The following is a 15,612-nucleotide window of genomic DNA, read 5'->3' as shown; positions in this document are numbered from 1 at the left end:
GTCACCGACGGGCCCCACGGACCCTCTGCGGACTCTGCTGGGTCCTTTGTGGAGACCGGCACACGGCGCAAGCAGGTGTGAAGTTGCGACGGTCTAGTGCCGCGTGTGGAAAAGAGAAGGAGTTAATGTGGCACCGACGTACTGCAAGTACCCTTGTCTCGGCACAGACTCAGCACAAGAATTACAAATGAGGTATTTCACACTTTTTCACACCATCTTGAAAGCCCAGCGTTCATCTGACACTCTGGGTCATGTGGGGTCCGGGCCGCCACACGTGGCACCTCCCCGTGACCGGCAGGGGACAGCAAGCTGGGTGGCCACCCCCACCCCTCCCCGTCCAGTCCCGGTCACCACCCGGGGCCACAGCCTCCGGGCCGGGCAGCAGCAGCGACAGCAGATCTGTCTTGCGGGGGGACGTTGGGGACGTTTCCTGTCAACTGAGCGCTTCCTCTGGGCTGTAGCACACGTCTTGGCGGACGAGAACATCTACCCACCCCCCGGCTTCGGGAGTGGTGTTTGCTGTAGCCGTGAGCGAGCTGAGCTTCAGCCACTGTCCCTCCTGCGTCGAGCGGGGGACGACACTGCTCCCACTCACTCAGCACACGCGCGCGACACGCCACACCCACAGGGCTCCTCCGTGAGGCCTCGGTGACGGGCCGGCAGGCCACCCACTGGGGAATCTTTTCTCTCCGGAGTTGTGGAGCTCGCCTGCGAGCGCACGTCCAGGGGCACGTCTGGGGCAGGCCTGGCCTCGGCTTCCCTCTGGGCGGACCCAGCGGGGACCTCCGTGCACCGGGGAGCCAGCTTCTCCAGGCAATTTCTCCCAAGATACACTATCCCAGGGCTGGTTTTTTCTTTTCTTTTTTTTTTTTTTTTAAACTATTTATCTAGATTTTCTATTTCTGCCTGAATTCATTTCAGGGGTTTTGTCAGAGAAAATCCTCCGTAAAAGTCCCAAATCTTTTTCTGCCCATTACTTCCCCGCTGCGTTTTCAAGGTAACGGAGCGAAGCCGCCTGTTGCCTCCTCCTGGCGTTTAGCACAACCCGGCCCTGCCACGCCGCGTACTTGCTGTCACCCGTGTCTCGGCGACTCTCCAGAATGTTAATCCGCTTACAGAGCCGCTGGGGCACGTACTTGTGTCTCTACCGTGAGACGTCTCTCTCCACGAGCCGACTCTAACGCCTCTTTTAACTTCTTGAGGTAAAGGCCCTCGTGTTATCCTCTGATGTGCTTCTCTGCACAGGCGCGCAGAGAACACAGACCTTCTCGGAGCAGCACTCCAGCCGCATGGTCACGTCACCAGCTAGACGACTGGTGGCCGCTGCCGGCTGGGTTCGTGTGCCGGCGGAGCAAGCACGCGGACGGAAGGTCTCAGAAGGTCGGTCCCACGCGGCAGGTGCAGCAGGAAGCCCGGCTGGCCGGCGCGCTCTTCCACCAACCATACACCAGCCACTCCCTTTCCCGGACGGTGTGTGCCACAGAACGGCACCGCACCGGCGCCAGGAGAGCTCGCGACGGCCGTCCTACCCCGTGCATCTCTGAACCACGGACCGGGTCAGGGCTCCGAGGGGAGCTCAGGGCTCCCAGGAAGGCAGTGCCAGGAAAGCGCGACCTGGACCTGCCCAGTGCTCTTCACGTGGCTTAGTTAACTACATACGTCCCCGTAGGCAGGCCGGCAGCCACAGGGCTGACTTGGCCATCCCCCATAGGACACAGAACATGGCCACCTTCAGCCCTCGATGAAACACTCACGTGCCTGCTCTTACGTGCACCCAGGAGAACAGTCGGGTTTCCAAGCTTCACAGCCAGCAGGGAAAGGACACGTGAGCGACCATCGCAGGCCACAACCCTCTGCAGACACGCCCCCCATGAGGGCAGTTGGACACGCAACGTGGTCTGAGAGTCACAGACCTCCAGTGAACTGCTGTGGCTTGGCCTGCGGGTTGGGGCAGGAAGCGGCTCTACAGACATACACTCGCCGAGTGCCAGGTGAACTGCCTGGGGGAGGTGAATGCCCTCGGGAGCACACGGGGTGCGGGGGACCTGCCTGGGCTGCTCCCCGGGACCCCAGGGCTCTGCCTTCACCTCTGGGCAAAGAGAGGGCCTATGCGTTTACGCTGGGCTCAGCCTGGCCCTGGAGGAGGGGAAACTATCTGCAGGAGAGGCAGGACACGGAAGGCTTCATGCAGCCCCTTCTAGAATCTTCTGTGGGCTCTGACCACTTGTTCTGAGCTCTAAGCTGCCCCTGGGGTGGACCTTCCTGTTCTCCTGCTTACACCTCCTGGTCCACTTGTCTTCATGGGCTCTGTGGCCTGGCCGCTGGCCTCCTGGCACTCTCACCGTCCAGCACACCCTGCCTACACCGGCCCTGCCCCTCAGCCTGTCTGAGCCGACTCAGTGTTTCCAGCCTCGGGACAACAGCCAGGGATGCTGTGTCAGCCACGTGGACATTCTCAAGTGTGCTGGGGCTGCAGAAAGACCACAGTCACCGCAAAGACGTTGGGAGAAAGTCCTGTTGGGCTGGAAAACAGGGCACGGAGCAGAGCACGGGGAGCGGCCCGGCTGCCTGTAGGCAGTCCTGCTGAGAGCTCACGGGCACCATGATTACAGCCCGGTGGACACGGTGCCGCCGTCCCTGAGGCAGCCGCGGGCACCTCTGCTCCTCGGCCAGCCTGGAGGGCAAGCCCGCGGAATCACGGAGCCCCAGTATCACGGTCCCCGGGAGGGAACCTGTAGAGAGGCAGGGGGTCCCCTTGGGAGAGGGCAGGGATCCATTTCCCACAACCCAAAGACCCAGCTCTTCTGGGTCTGGGGGTTGACTCGGACAACCCCCCGGCTTGGGGGGGGGGCAGGGACAGCCCCCAACATCCACTCCCACAGAAGCCCCTCGTGGAGCCGCGAGGTGGTCAGCAGCCGCAGGTGATCCGTACTGGCAGGGACGGGTGGCCGGCAGTCCCTGGAGACGCAGGCAGGGGCGGGGGGACAGGGGCCTTGGGGAGGGGGAATGTGGGCCGCGCTCCCGGTGATGGCCCTGGGCGGGGCCGGGGCAGAGCAGGCATGCATGCGGGAGGGGTGCTCGCTGCAGACCAAGCAGGAGAGGCTGGGGGCGTGGGGCCCGCGCCCTCCACAGAGCTCTGAAGGCTGTGGCCTCACTGCCCCTCAGCAGCCCGGCCACCCTCAAGGGCACCAGGTCACATAAACCCGGGGTCGCCCCTCCTGCGAGCCGAGGGTTTACAAGCCCCTTCTAGGAGGCCCTGCATGCAGGCTCCCCGGCTGAGTGAGGTCACGCTCCGTGGAAGCTGGCTGCGACACGTGGTCCGTCAGGAGGGGCTTACCCAGACACGGACACGCAAGCTGACGGTTCCTGTGTCCCGGAGCAGCATCTCCTGTGGCACGCTCCGCCAGGAGGCCCTGGTGGGGGTCCCGCTGCAGGGGGCCTGTCACAGCAGCCTGTGGGCTCTCAACACCATTTCCTGCCCAAAGGAGCCAGGACTCCTGGGAGAAGCTGTTCCGGGCTGGGGCAGAAAACGTGGAGGGTGACCGGGGACAGCAGGAAGGGGACAAAGGTCCCCGGACTCAGGAGCCCTCCTGGACCCCCCCCGGCACACAACAGTCTGAGCACCGGTAAGATCGTCACACTGATGGGAAGCTCACGGGTGCTCACACCCTGCGTCCAACGCCCCGGGCGCACGCGCACGTCTGCACACACCCCGCCTCACTGGTCACCTCTGGAGGGACGTGGGCTCCTGAGTGTGACGCCGGCCCATGTGGTCATGAGACCACCCCACAGGGCAGCCGAGGGGGGACCCAGGAGTGTCCCGCACACCCCCCCACCCCACGTGGAGGAGACACAGCACACGCCAACAGAAACGGGTGCATCTGAAAGACAGGGCCTTTCAGAGGGGATTCAGGTAAAGTGAGGTCACTAGAGCGGCCCTGATTCCACACGGCAAGTGTCCTTCCGAGAAGACATCAGGTCACAGACACACGCAGACGGCTCCTAGAAGAGACGGCGTCTATACACCCAGGAGCGAGGCCTCGGGAGGAGGCTGGAGACGGGGTGTCCAGTCTCTAGGACCGGGGGACAGAAGCGTCTGTTGCTGAAGCCCACGTGTCTCCGATCTTCCAGATCCGATGTCACACATTCACTGAGTGCAGTGAGTTCACCAGCGGGCCGTCTTCTGGAACTCTCTACCGAAGGCCCCTCTGGTCACAGAGCCCAGCTCAGACGCACCTGGTGGTCACGCCCTCCTCTCTGCCCACTCACCTCGTCTTTGTGCCAGCTGTCCCAGTGTCTGGGGTTTCACAACACGCAGCTGCTGACGCACTATGTAGGAGACAGAGGACGCTGGAGTGCACTCGGGTCCCCAGTGTCTCACCCACGCCATCAACAGTCACTGGGTCACTGCGGCAACACGGGTCCTTGCCGGGAGTGGATGGACCAGCCACGACCCAGATGCTGTGCACCCCCAGAGCATACACGGGCCTGGTGCCATCAAGGGCCCCCCAAGCTGTGCAAGATGCCGACTCAGCACCTGCTGGTAGGAGGTACTTGTGGGAGCGCGGCGAAGGGGGTTGTCACGGTGACGGCCCTGCCAGGAACGCGGTCAGCAGCCTGAAGGCCCGGGGGGCCGAGTCAGAACACACGGCGAGCACCGGGCCCTGTGGCACGGCTGCCCTCGCGGCACTCGGCACGGCGGTGGGCAGGCCATGGGGAGGGGGTGTTCCGGGGCCGGAGTGCTTTCCCGTGGATGAGAATAATCATCGCCGTTCCAAAGGCTGCGGAGACACAGACGAGTTCGTCACGGAGAACCGCATTCCGTGGGGTCAGAGACAACGGGAGCGCCCGCGGGCCGCGGGGGACGGAGCCGGGCTGTTGGAGCCCAGGCAGCGGCTGAAAACTGCTCGCGCGGCAGCGCTCCGACCACCCTGTCACCGCAGACCCCGCTGGGGCGCGGGTGACGAAGAACCCGTGTTCCCTCCCCCAGCGACGGCACGGGCACCAGCCCCACGTGTTTCACAGCCGGAGCTCAGCGGCGTCGCCACGAGGAGGCTGATGCCAAGCCCTGGGCCCCCCGGCTCTGGCAGAGGTCAGGGAACAACGACAGCTCTGGCCAGTCCAGTCCCAAGAAGCCGCGTGCCGTGTGCTGGGCCCTCTGCCCCGCGGGGGACGGCTGGGGACCGGCCCACGTGGGCGCACCTGGCTGGCTGGCAGCCCCAGTCCAGCTCCCCGCGGAGCGGCTTGCGTGGGCGTTGCTGGTAGCAGCAGAGCAGGACGTCACCTGGGACACCAGCAGGGGACAGTGAGCCAAAGGTCGCCTGTGGGACAGGTGCCAGCCGCACCAGAGGGAAGGGCTTCCCGCTCCTCGGCGTACCAGGGCAGGTCCCGAGGTGACTCAGAGACGGAAGGACAGACCAGGACTCCTACCTTCCCGCCAGCTGGATGACAACATCTGAAAGGCACGAGTTTCCAGGATGGCCACGGGCCATGCACTACGTGAGCGTGTGGAAGGTGGACAGTCGCTAACAGGTGTGGGGGTGCCTGGGGCCTGACCAGTGGGGGTGCTACCCACGAAGTGAGCACGGGGCCCCGGAGGGACCAGCACGGAGGGTGCTCAGATCCAAAGTGGACAGGACCCATGGTGTTCTGACTGCGGGTCCGCCCGCACCCACGAGGATGGGCTCCTGAGGCCGAGGAGGGGAAGTGCCAGCCTTCTGGGCACTCGGTGGTGTTCCCGGCCCAGATGCCCGCAGCACGATGGAGTGGACCCATGGCCCTGCAGTCGGAGGGACATCCCTGCAGGGCTGTGGCTCTGGGGCCAATACGACAGAGAGAATCCACTAGCCCCAATCAGTCAGCCTGCCCCGTCCCGTGTGTGCCCCGAGGCAGAGCGAGGTACAGACGGGTGGCGCACAGGCCAGCTGGGGTCTGGGTCTGGGGGGCAGGAACAAGCCCGTGCTGGGCCTCCGGGGTTGGAGGGGCACCCTGCTCTCTGGGGCTGGGTCTTGGGACGGCCTCAAACGGCTCCCTGGGAGGCTGGGCTGGTCCCCCCGGCTCTGCCCACGAGACGACAGATAAGCCTCACGGATTCTGCAAAGACTCCCGCAGGAGAGAAACAGAAGAACACCGTACCTGCGGAATCCGTCTTTCTCTCTGGCTGTTACATATTTTAAAAATTTAAAGCAAGTTGTTTTAAAAATCCAGACTTAGAACAGAGAACCTTCTGAAACCGGGCAGCCACGGCCTGAAGGCCCTCAGCCCAGCGTGGGTGCGGAGCGGCTCTGTAGACGTGGCCCTGGTTCCTGCCTACTGGGCCCCTCCCTCCCGACGCGGCGACCAGACAGACACCTCGACGCGTCTTCTTTCTCAAGAACAGCAGCTGCCCCCGAGTGCCGCGGCTGGGACGTCCCGGCACACACTCCCGTCCCCACAGCCTGGGGCGTCCAAGAGCATCAGGTCTGGACTCAGCACTTCGCAGGCGCAAGCCCGGCTGGTTTGCTGGGACCCCCACGGCTCCCCTCCAGCAGCAAAACACCTTTTCTGAACATGTTGGGACGCAAACCGTCTCCGAGTCGGAAAGGAAAGACAGAGAGAGGCGTTCCCAATGGCGGCCGCGAGCGTCACCCTCTTGTCACACGCGGCTGCTGGCTGGAAAGGCTCCTTTCTACGGAGAGACGGCGCGCAGGGCGAGGCCGAGCCCCGCGGTGTGGGTGGCGTGGGGAGGTGGGGACAGCTGCCAGGAGCCGGCCCGTCTGCGGGGCCTCTTGTTTCTGGAGCAGCCGGCCTTCGGCGGTGTGACCCGTCACTCTTTAATCCTGTGTCCGACTCAAGTCCGGACTCCCTGGCCTTCCTCTCGCGGACATGTGAATGTTGGTCTTCCTGCCCCTGGTCCTGGACGCTGTGAGTCCACCTGCGTGGCTGAAGACCATCTCCTGCCAGGACCACACTCACGGCTGCGTACGAGCTCTTCCCAGCTCTCCCACTGAGATCCAGAAGTCCCCAGAGTGTTGCTAGAACAGCTCTTTTCTCCTCCAATCTCGAAGCAGCGCCTCCGTCCACAGCACGCAGGCTTCTCCACATCAGAGCCTTAGGACCCCGTCCGGGCGCACACGGCCAGCCTGGAGCTTCGCGCAGGAGAGGGCCTCCCGGGAACTCACTGTGCACGTGCGAACCTATGGCCGGCCCTAGCACGGCCACGCCCCAGGACAGGCGTGTCTCCTGTCCCTGTCAGGGCTGACGGCGAGGCCGACGCGAGGCCACAGGAGCCCCTGCAGCTCCGCACCAGAGTGGAACCACCCTGCTCCGGGGCGACGCTCCACACACCCCCTACAACCAAGGGCGCCGCCCTAGGAGCCCTCCGGACACCGCACAGTCCGTCCTTCCACTCCTGCCTCCGCGCCAGCGTCCGAGGGCCCAGCGCGGTGGAGGTCAGAGCCTTCTGTAGTCTCGGGCCCAAGGCCAGCTCTGTCCCCCAGCGCCGAGGGTCTCACAGACCCTGGCACAGGAGCAGCGGGACCCACAGCCACAGGGTTAAAGCCACACGGTCAGCGGTCAGCACGGAGGGCAGCTCACGGCCCCCAGGCGAACGCAGCCGAGATCTCCGGGCTCGGGGGCTGAGCGGGCTGCACAGGGCGCTCGGTCCATGCAGAAGAGCGTCAGCATACAAGCTAAGGAGCCGTGGCATGCGGGCCACGGCGGTGCGGCCTTGGGGACATTGGGAGACACCTGCCACGTAGTCAGCCTCAGGGTCTCCAGGAAGAAGCACCGGAGGGGCTGGCCAGCTGAGGCTGGGCCCCAAGGCAGGAAGGCACAGAGTGGGAGGCGGCGGGAAGGTGCTCAGAAGGCCCAGGGAAGTGGGTGCCCTGCCGGCGCCGCGTCACTGCTGGGCGGACAAGGGAGCACTGGAGCAGACTGGCTTAGGGGCCGAGGGGAGGACTCCCGGTGCCTGCTGCCCTCCTCACGGCTACCACCGCAGCCGCCGGGGCCTCCCCTGCAGGAGCTCAGCCCTTGGAGCCCACGGCTGGCGCGGGGGAGGGGTGGGGCACGACACGCGCTCCGCCGACGACCCTGCTCCCTCAGAGCACGGAGAGCCCTTGCGCTCTGGACACGACACCCTGCCCTCGCCGCAGGAGGCTTTCGGGCTCTCTGCCCGGTGCCGGATGGCGGATGGCCCGGGGCGCGCACGCAGGGCTGTCTGTCAGCCGCGGGAGGAAACGCGTAGGAGAGGAGACAAGTTCACTGGGTCAGTGAACACGTGCCGAGTGCGGGTCACCAGCCAGCGCTGCTCCCAGGGACCCGCGGAGGCCTGCAGCGCTGCCTGGCCTGGAGCCCCATGGGCCGGACAGCGGGCCCAGCAGCCAGCTGGCCGGGGGCAGAGCTGGGGGCCAGCTCCTCTCCTGCAGGGAGCTGAGAAAGATCCTGACCCTGCAAGCACTGAGCAGAAGCAGGGCCCCCGGGGCACGCGCCCTCCCCCGCCGCCAGCCTCTGGGCTCCCCTCGCCCCTCCTCCCCACTCGTTTCCTACAGAATCGCGTCTCTTCAGGGTTCTCAGGACCCTTCAGCGGAGACCCTGTGGTCTCTGCCATTCTAAGCTGCCACCCGGATGTGAAATCCCACAGGAAACCCAAGTGCAGGCCTGAGGCCCCTCCGTCACCGGCCTCACCTGAGAGCTCAGCACACGGTGGACCCGCCTCTCTGGGCAGTCGCCGAGAAGAGCGGACAGGACAGAAGCAGAGACGCGCCAAGAGCCCAAGTCTGGGGCCGACTGCTCCACTCCAGAGGTGAGGCTCGGGTCCGGCCCAGGAGCGGGCTCCAAATCCCCACCTGGGGACCGCAGGGGCGCGGCGGCCCCTGACGCGCTCCTACAGGCCTCTCACCTGGGGGGCCAGGACACCCGGCAAGAACAGCTGCTTGGGGGCTTTCCAGGCACAGCCCCCCCGCCCCCGGCCCCCGCCGTGGAGTCCCACAGACGGGCTGAGCAGCTCGGGCTCTGAGCACACTGGAGGGGCACTCTGGGGCGGCGGGTGTCAGTTGGTGGACGGCAGGGGCAGGGGGGCCAGCCCAGGGGCACTGGCTTTTTTCTCGAGAACGAGGGAACGAGAAACGAGGAAGGGGGAGCCGCGAGGGACAGGTGCACAGACCACGCGCAGAGCAGCACCTGTGCTGGTCCCCGAGCAGATGACACCCAGAAGCCACATACAGGGTCAGAACAGGCAGGTGGTACCTGGCGCCTGGAGGGACCCCCCCCCCCAATTCCTGCGCCCAGGAGAGCTCCAGGGGGCTGTGAGCTCATCTGTTTACTAACAGTCTGTGCGTCTCACCTGCTGCTAGGAGCCCCTGGCTGTGGTCCAGGAGAGAGCAGTCCCTGCCCGGGGCTGTGGGCTCACAGTCCCGAGAAAGCGAGCACCACCCCCCTCCCCAGCTCGGGGAGTTCCCTGCCTGGAGCGGGCTGCAGGGGAGCGGGCAGCGGTCCACCTGCGCTGGCCTCACACGCAGTCCACGAGGACAGTCAGCAGGGGCAGGGAAGGGGGATGGATGCCTGGTGGGCTGGGGCCGGGATGGAGGAGACGAGGGACCCCACCAAGGACTCCGTCCCCTCCGCCTCGGGCTGGCAGACACGGGGCCAGGCTGTGCGGCCTGAGGAAATCCCTTATCTCCAGCGCCTTTGGCACGGCCTGAAAAGCATCTTGGAATCCCAGGCCGTGGCGTCTGCGGCTGCTCACCTTCGCTCGGCAGGTCCTGGCAGAGCACCTGCAGGCCCAGGACACAGCACACCTTGAGGCCCTTGCCAAGGGGGCCCCTCCAGCCGCAGTCCGGGGCTGTCCTGATGGGCTGCCAACGCTCCCGGCTGGGCACCTCCTGCCCGCTCAGCTCTCCAACAAAGCACGCCCAGGACATCCCGGCTCAGCCTCACTCCCAACCGCAGGCGCTACCTGAATGCTGGCTCTGGGCCCCCTCTGTGGGACGCTCCTAGGGAACATCCAGGCCTGCCCCCCAACTGTAGAGAGCCCCTAGCTCCCAGCTGTAAGGAGACCCAAGGGCACATTCTGTACTTCCCCGGCTGCTGGGAGCTCCCCGGAGTGTCCTGGCTATCCTGCCGGCGGCAGGGAACTCCTGGCCCATCAGTAACATTTGTAGGGGAGAATGGGCCTGACAGCCAGCCTGTGGGAGGAACCTGGGTCATCAGTCCCCACCAGGGTGGTCACTCTTCCGAAGACACGGGCGAACGTGGGAGCAGACTGGTCCGAGTGCTCCTCAGTGCGACAGGAGGAGCACTCGGTGGAGGGGAGCGTGCGGGCGGCGGCTGCCGGCCAGTGCACCTGGTTAGGGGAGAGGGCCCGAATGGCCCCGAGCGCTCGAGGGTAAGTTGGGCTCTGGCTTGGGGCGTGCGGAGCTCCAGCGGCCCGGGGGCCCCCACGAGGATATGGAGCTAATGAGTCCCACCGGACAGAAGTGACTGATGACTCTTTCCTACCAGTGAAAAGACCTACTGCTACAGAGAGGGGGTTCTCCTCGGCTGTTGGGCCTGGTCCAAACCAGCCCCTTGGCCTGGGATTCCTGGCTGTCTGGGGCCTCAGGCTCACTGCTGGGGATGCTGTGCATGGAGCAGAGGGCCCCACTGGGTGCCCACACCGGTCCCCACCCTCCAGACCTCCGCGACCCTGTGCGAGCCAGCTCTGCACCCCAGCCTAGGGGTTTGGAATATCAAAATTGTGAAAGATGTTTTTTAAAAAAAAAAATTCAGCCAGCAAGTAGCTTTTTAGAGAAAATAAGTCAGTCCTCTGGCTCTCAGATGGACACATGACTTATGGGAGTAAAGAGGCCGCCGTCCCTGGGCTCCTGTGGCAGGTCCCGCCCACGGGCTGGGAGCATGTCAAGGGCTCGGGCAGGGCCATCTGCGGAGCCTCTGGGCCCCTGCGAATGCATGAGAACGGAGTTGGCGTCGTGCCTGAGACGTTGGGAGCCGCGGGCATGTGCGTGCTTAGGGACAGTGTTGAACAAGCTTGGAGACACCTCCGCTCGTGAGGCTGGAACATGCCAATTAGTCATGATACCGCAAAGTGTGGCTCGAAGGGCTGCTTGGCGGCCGGGCTTGAGGTCAGCACGGCGACCCCATCTAGACACACGCTTTCCTCTGGGCGCATTTTCACAATAACTCATAACCTCACTCCGGGTTTAAGGAACACTAGAAACGGGAGAAGCGCAAGCTCAGAAGAGGTTAAGGTCACCCGGACACATCACGGCAAACGCAGGAGGGCCGGGCGAGGGGTGAGCTCTGGGGACCATGGCATCATGTCCTGGCTGTGCTGGGTGAAGGCCCTGGGGGCAAAGTGGTTGGCAAGGCACGGTCTCTGGCACGGGGGGAGGCTTAGCGAAACACGATTCGTGGGAGTTTCGCTCAGACTCCCAGGAGCAGAGGAGCCCGGAGCCCCTCCTCGGACCTTCTCCAGCATCTGGCGTGCCCTCTGGTGCTCAGATGCCCGTGGGGACAAGAGCAGGGCAAACGCCCTCCTCCCGCACCAGGAGTGCCTCAACGGCCACTTTCAGGGGCAAAATCCTGATTTTCTAAAATGAGAGATAAGACTGACCGTGCTTTACTCAGTACTAATAAATTTTTAAAATGTTAAAGATGAGTGTATGTCTACAGTTGCATGTGCGTACATGTACACAAGACCTGTCCAGAGACACACGTGTCAAGCACCGGTATTCCAGGACCAAAGAGAAGATCCTGAAAAGTCAAGTCTCCTCAACCCCCACCCCATCCGCCAACTTGGCCACGGTTAGCGCTCACGTGTGACCCTTCGAGAACAGCAGACCTGGACGACAGGAGGCTCCTGCCCTGAACCTGCCTGGGGTCGAAGCCCGCAGAGTCCCTGGGTCTAAGTCTCCTTACCTGGGACTCAGGGATGTGACACACGACCCCGCACCCGCCTGTCTCCAGGGCTGCCCTGAGTGACCAGAGGCAAGGACATGGGAGAAACGCCCCGACGTGCCAGTGGGCTACAGACACACGACAGAGGGATACTGTCAGGCCTCCAGGTTGTCAAAGGTGATGGGGCCAGAGGCCTGGCACCGGCCCTGCTGCAGGCAGCCTCCCTGTCTTCCCCTGGGACACACGTACTCCTGGAAGCCCTCCGTCCCTGTGCCCCGCCGCCCCGGTTTCTGTGACCACCAGCCCCTTCAGAGCACCGGCTCCGAGTCACATCAAGTCCCCACACGCCCCTCCCTCCACGCCCCTCGGCAGACCGCTGGGGTGGATGAAGAGCCGTCACCACGCACGGACACGAGGGGCAGCAGGAGGGCTGGGCTGGGTGCCCAAGACTCCCTGACCCAGAAGGGCCACGCCTGACTCAGGCTCTAGGGTGAGACCAAGGGCATCTGCTGTTGCTTTCTTCCCTTGAACCACAACTCAGACAGCTGGCCAGGAGCTCAGAGAAAACGATCATCTGGTTCTGGGGACTTACACTGCGACAGGCCACCCCGCACGGCTGCTCGGCTGGAGTCCATCCCTGCATCCGACCTTCACGGTAACCCTCTCTGTGGGTTTAACGTGGAAAGGGGAGCACGCGGCAGCGCCCCCCCCCCCCGACAGACTCACTTCCAGGGTGAACAGGAAGCCAGACTGCCTTCCAGGAAGTGAGTCGTCTGTGGGAGTTCAGAGATGGGGAAGCATTGGGGCTGGAGGCGGGATGCACTCACGCCCGAGGGCTCCAACAGAGGCGCCCCCCCCCGAACCCTGGCAATAGAAACCCCTGTATGACCCCCCCACCGCAAATCGCCAGCTGACTCCATATGACGTGGTTTAGCTTTTCTATCTTGACAAGTTATTTCCTGTCCGAAGAGGTGGTTAAGCTCCTCACTAAATCGGCAGTTAAATGACAGGCGGACTGCCCGTTGATCCGCAGACAGTGGCGGCCCATCCCCAGCAGCAAGCCTAACAGGTGCACACAGGCTTCCTCCCAGGCTTATCCTGACTCGGAATGCCAGTGGGTTCCCGAGCGCCCTTGGGTGTCTGCCATGGCTGGGCTCGTTTACTGACTGATTTAGGGAGTCCGACTTTCTTTGCTTGGACAGGCCAGATCCCCCCCGTGGAAACCTCGGCCCACTGTATTACTTAAAGGAGAAAAGCTCGCAGAGCTCTGCTTGCAAAAACCAAATCGTCTCTGTAGGACGGAACCTGGAGCTTAGGAGTCACAGACTCTGTGCCCCGGACCACGGGCCGCTGACCGGAGCAGTAACCACAGCTCCGTGACACACACAGGAAACACCAGTTATCCTGAAGAGCAGGGACGCCGCCTCTGCAACATGGCAACAAGGTGTGTGCAAAGTATCCTCCCCTTCCTGGGGGGCTAGGGCGTCCACCCACCTGTTCCTTTCTGAACATCTTCCAGAAGCTGCCCGCCAACATCTAAAACCACACTCCCCCGTCAGGAGCTGCTCCAAACCCCCAGTTTACAGCCCTGTGTCCCCCGCCCGAGGGGTACCGGGGAGTTCAAGCTCTGCTGGCACGTCCGTCCGTCCTTTCTGCGCGTTGACTCATTGGCTAGAGAGCCTCTACAGCACACCCCACTCGGACAAAAAGCACCAGGTTGTGGCAGGACACTGTCCGGCCCCTGTCCCTCCACACTACTGAGGAAGGGGCTGCAGGTGTGACAGGGACACAGAGGCGGCCCTCCAGGGACCTCCAGGGAGGAGGGGGCTTCCTCCTGCAGGTGCCATCACCCGAGCAGAGAGGCCATCACTCGGCCGGCCCGGGCAGAATGGCCAGGAGAGAGCAGGCAAAGCCAGGAAGACACAGCGGGACCTTGGAAGCCACCTGAGTCAGGGCTCATTCCCAGGATCACCCTCCGAAGGTTCAGAACAGTGGGTGGAAGGAGGCCTGTGGACCAGAGGAGTGATGGGGTAGGGTCTGGTGGGGGCACCATTCAGGAGCCCTGAGGAAGTGGCTGTGCTCCAACCCCCTCACAGCTGGGCACAGCAGCTGGAAGGTGATGAGTTCAAGTCTGTAAGCAAAAGGACACAGAAGGCGGGTTGCCGGCAGACCCCAGGGGCAGGCAGATGATGGTGTCTGTCTCCAGACACACAGACACAGGGGACAAGGCCCAGGAGCTGACTGGTACAACCTTACTTCATGTCACCTCCCCCTCTCCCCTGTCCTCAGTCTAGTGCCTACCCTTTCCTCTCCCACGATGATAATCAAGCCCACCTAGAGGAGGCTTCAAGAAGAGCGACCCAGGACGACATCAAACTGCAAGAACTTTCCACTTCAATATTATTTCCAAAGACTAACTTCATGCATTAAAGAAGAATCTCAATGTCACCCCAAAATGTTCGGTCTCAGCTGGAAATACACTCTCCACCAACTGCACAACTGTTAAAATCCTACACTTGTGCCTGGTTCCATTACGGTTTTGGAGTTAAAAGAAATGCCCTGTCATGCCCAATCCTACAGAAATCAACTGCACAACCAGAGAGCAGGAATGTACCCAGGGAAGCCCAGCCCTGCGGGGGAATGACCCCACCAGGTCAGGGAATGACCCCACCAGGTCAGGGAATGACCCCACCGGGTCAGGGAATGACCTCACCAGGTCTGGGATTGCTTCCCACCAGGTCCGGGTATGACCCCACCGAGTCGCGGAACGGGTCCCCCATAGAAGCCGGCGAGGACAGGGACGTGCGGGCCCCGCCGCTTGCAGCAGGCATCCACCTCTCAGCGGGACCAGAGGGCTCCGCGCTTCGCAAGCGCTGAAAGCGGACCCCGCTGCTCGCTCGCGGGAACCGGGGACGCACAAAACCGTCACGGCCGAGCCCCCAGCGCAGCGCCCCCGGCACTCGCACCACTCGCAGGCGCCGAGGCGGAAATCCTGTCGCTCCCGCCGGCCGGCTCGCACCGTGGGCTCCGGCCCGCACTCAAAGGACCGACGAGGTCCCCACACGAGGCTCATCAAGTGACCAAGTCACATCCAGGACAGCCGCGCGGTTCCCTCCAGGGGCCTGCGCGCGGCCGGACCGGACGCGGGGCCCGGGCACCGCGGGTGCGGCGACCCGGGGATCCGGGAAAGGGGGTGTGGGGCCGGGCGCCAGGGCGCGGGCCGCGGATGGGGGTGAGGCCGCCCGCCGCGGGGCTGTGGGGGGGTCGCAGGTCGCGGGGGGCGGCGGGGCCGGGCCCGGCCCGGGGCGCGCACCCACCTGGGCCTTCCGCAGGGCGCTGAGGCGCAGCTCGTGCACGAAGGGGTTCCGCCCCGGGGGCGCCAGCCGCCGCACGTCGCCGGCCCCCACGCTGGAGGCGGTGCTGGAGCCGGGGGCGGCCCGGGGACCGCGCGCCCGCAGCCTCATGGCCGCCGGCCGCCGCAGGGAGCCGGGCGCGGGGCGCGGAGCCGGTGCGGAGCCGCAGCGGAGCGGGCGCGGGGCGCGGGCCGAGGATGCGCGGCGGCCGGGGCGGGCGCGCAGGCGCAGGCGGTCGGGCGGCGTGACGCGAGGGGCGGGGGGCGCCGGCGGGGCGAGGCCTGGGCGGGCGGGGGCGGTGCGTCCCGAGAGCCCCGCCCCCGGGCCCGCGAGGCCGCCCCGCCCCGCCCCGCCGGGCGCCAGCCCTCAGCGGCTTGGGGGCGCG

The 15,612-nt window shown here is 64.6% G+C and overlaps 1 protein-coding gene across 4 annotated transcripts in view; it reads right to left on the bottom strand.

Annotated features, from left to right (window-relative positions):
• Positions 1 to 15,612, bottom strand: part of LPCAT1 (lysophosphatidylcholine acyltransferase 1) — a 45,713-nt gene that overhangs the window by 28,650 nt on the left and 1,451 nt on the right. Inside the window, exon 1 of one of the 4 annotated variants that reach the window (XM_045089199.1) lies at positions 15,192 to 15,419. The exons of 1 other annotated variant lie outside the window; for it this stretch is intronic. In XM_045089199.1, the coding sequence (XP_044945134.1) occupies positions 15,192 to 15,338 (147 nt within the window). In that variant the 5' untranslated portion in view covers positions 15,339 to 15,419. Of the gene's footprint in view, positions 1 to 1,754; positions 1,989 to 12,466; positions 12,533 to 15,191; positions 15,420 to 15,612 lie in introns of those variants that run through there. 2 more of the 4 variants (XM_013064470.1, XM_013064468.2) reach the window with 2 other exon arrangements.

Source organism: Mustela putorius, unplaced genomic scaffold, assembly GCF_011764305.1.
Source record: "Mustela putorius furo isolate JIRA1106 unplaced genomic scaffold, ASM1176430v1.1 tig00000107_pilon_pilon_pilon, whole genome shotgun sequence".
NCBI lineage: Eukaryota > Metazoa > Chordata > Mammalia > Carnivora > Mustelidae > Mustela > Mustela putorius.
Note: the sequence above shows the minus strand (reverse complement) of the source record. Positions and strands in the feature narration are given on the sequence as shown.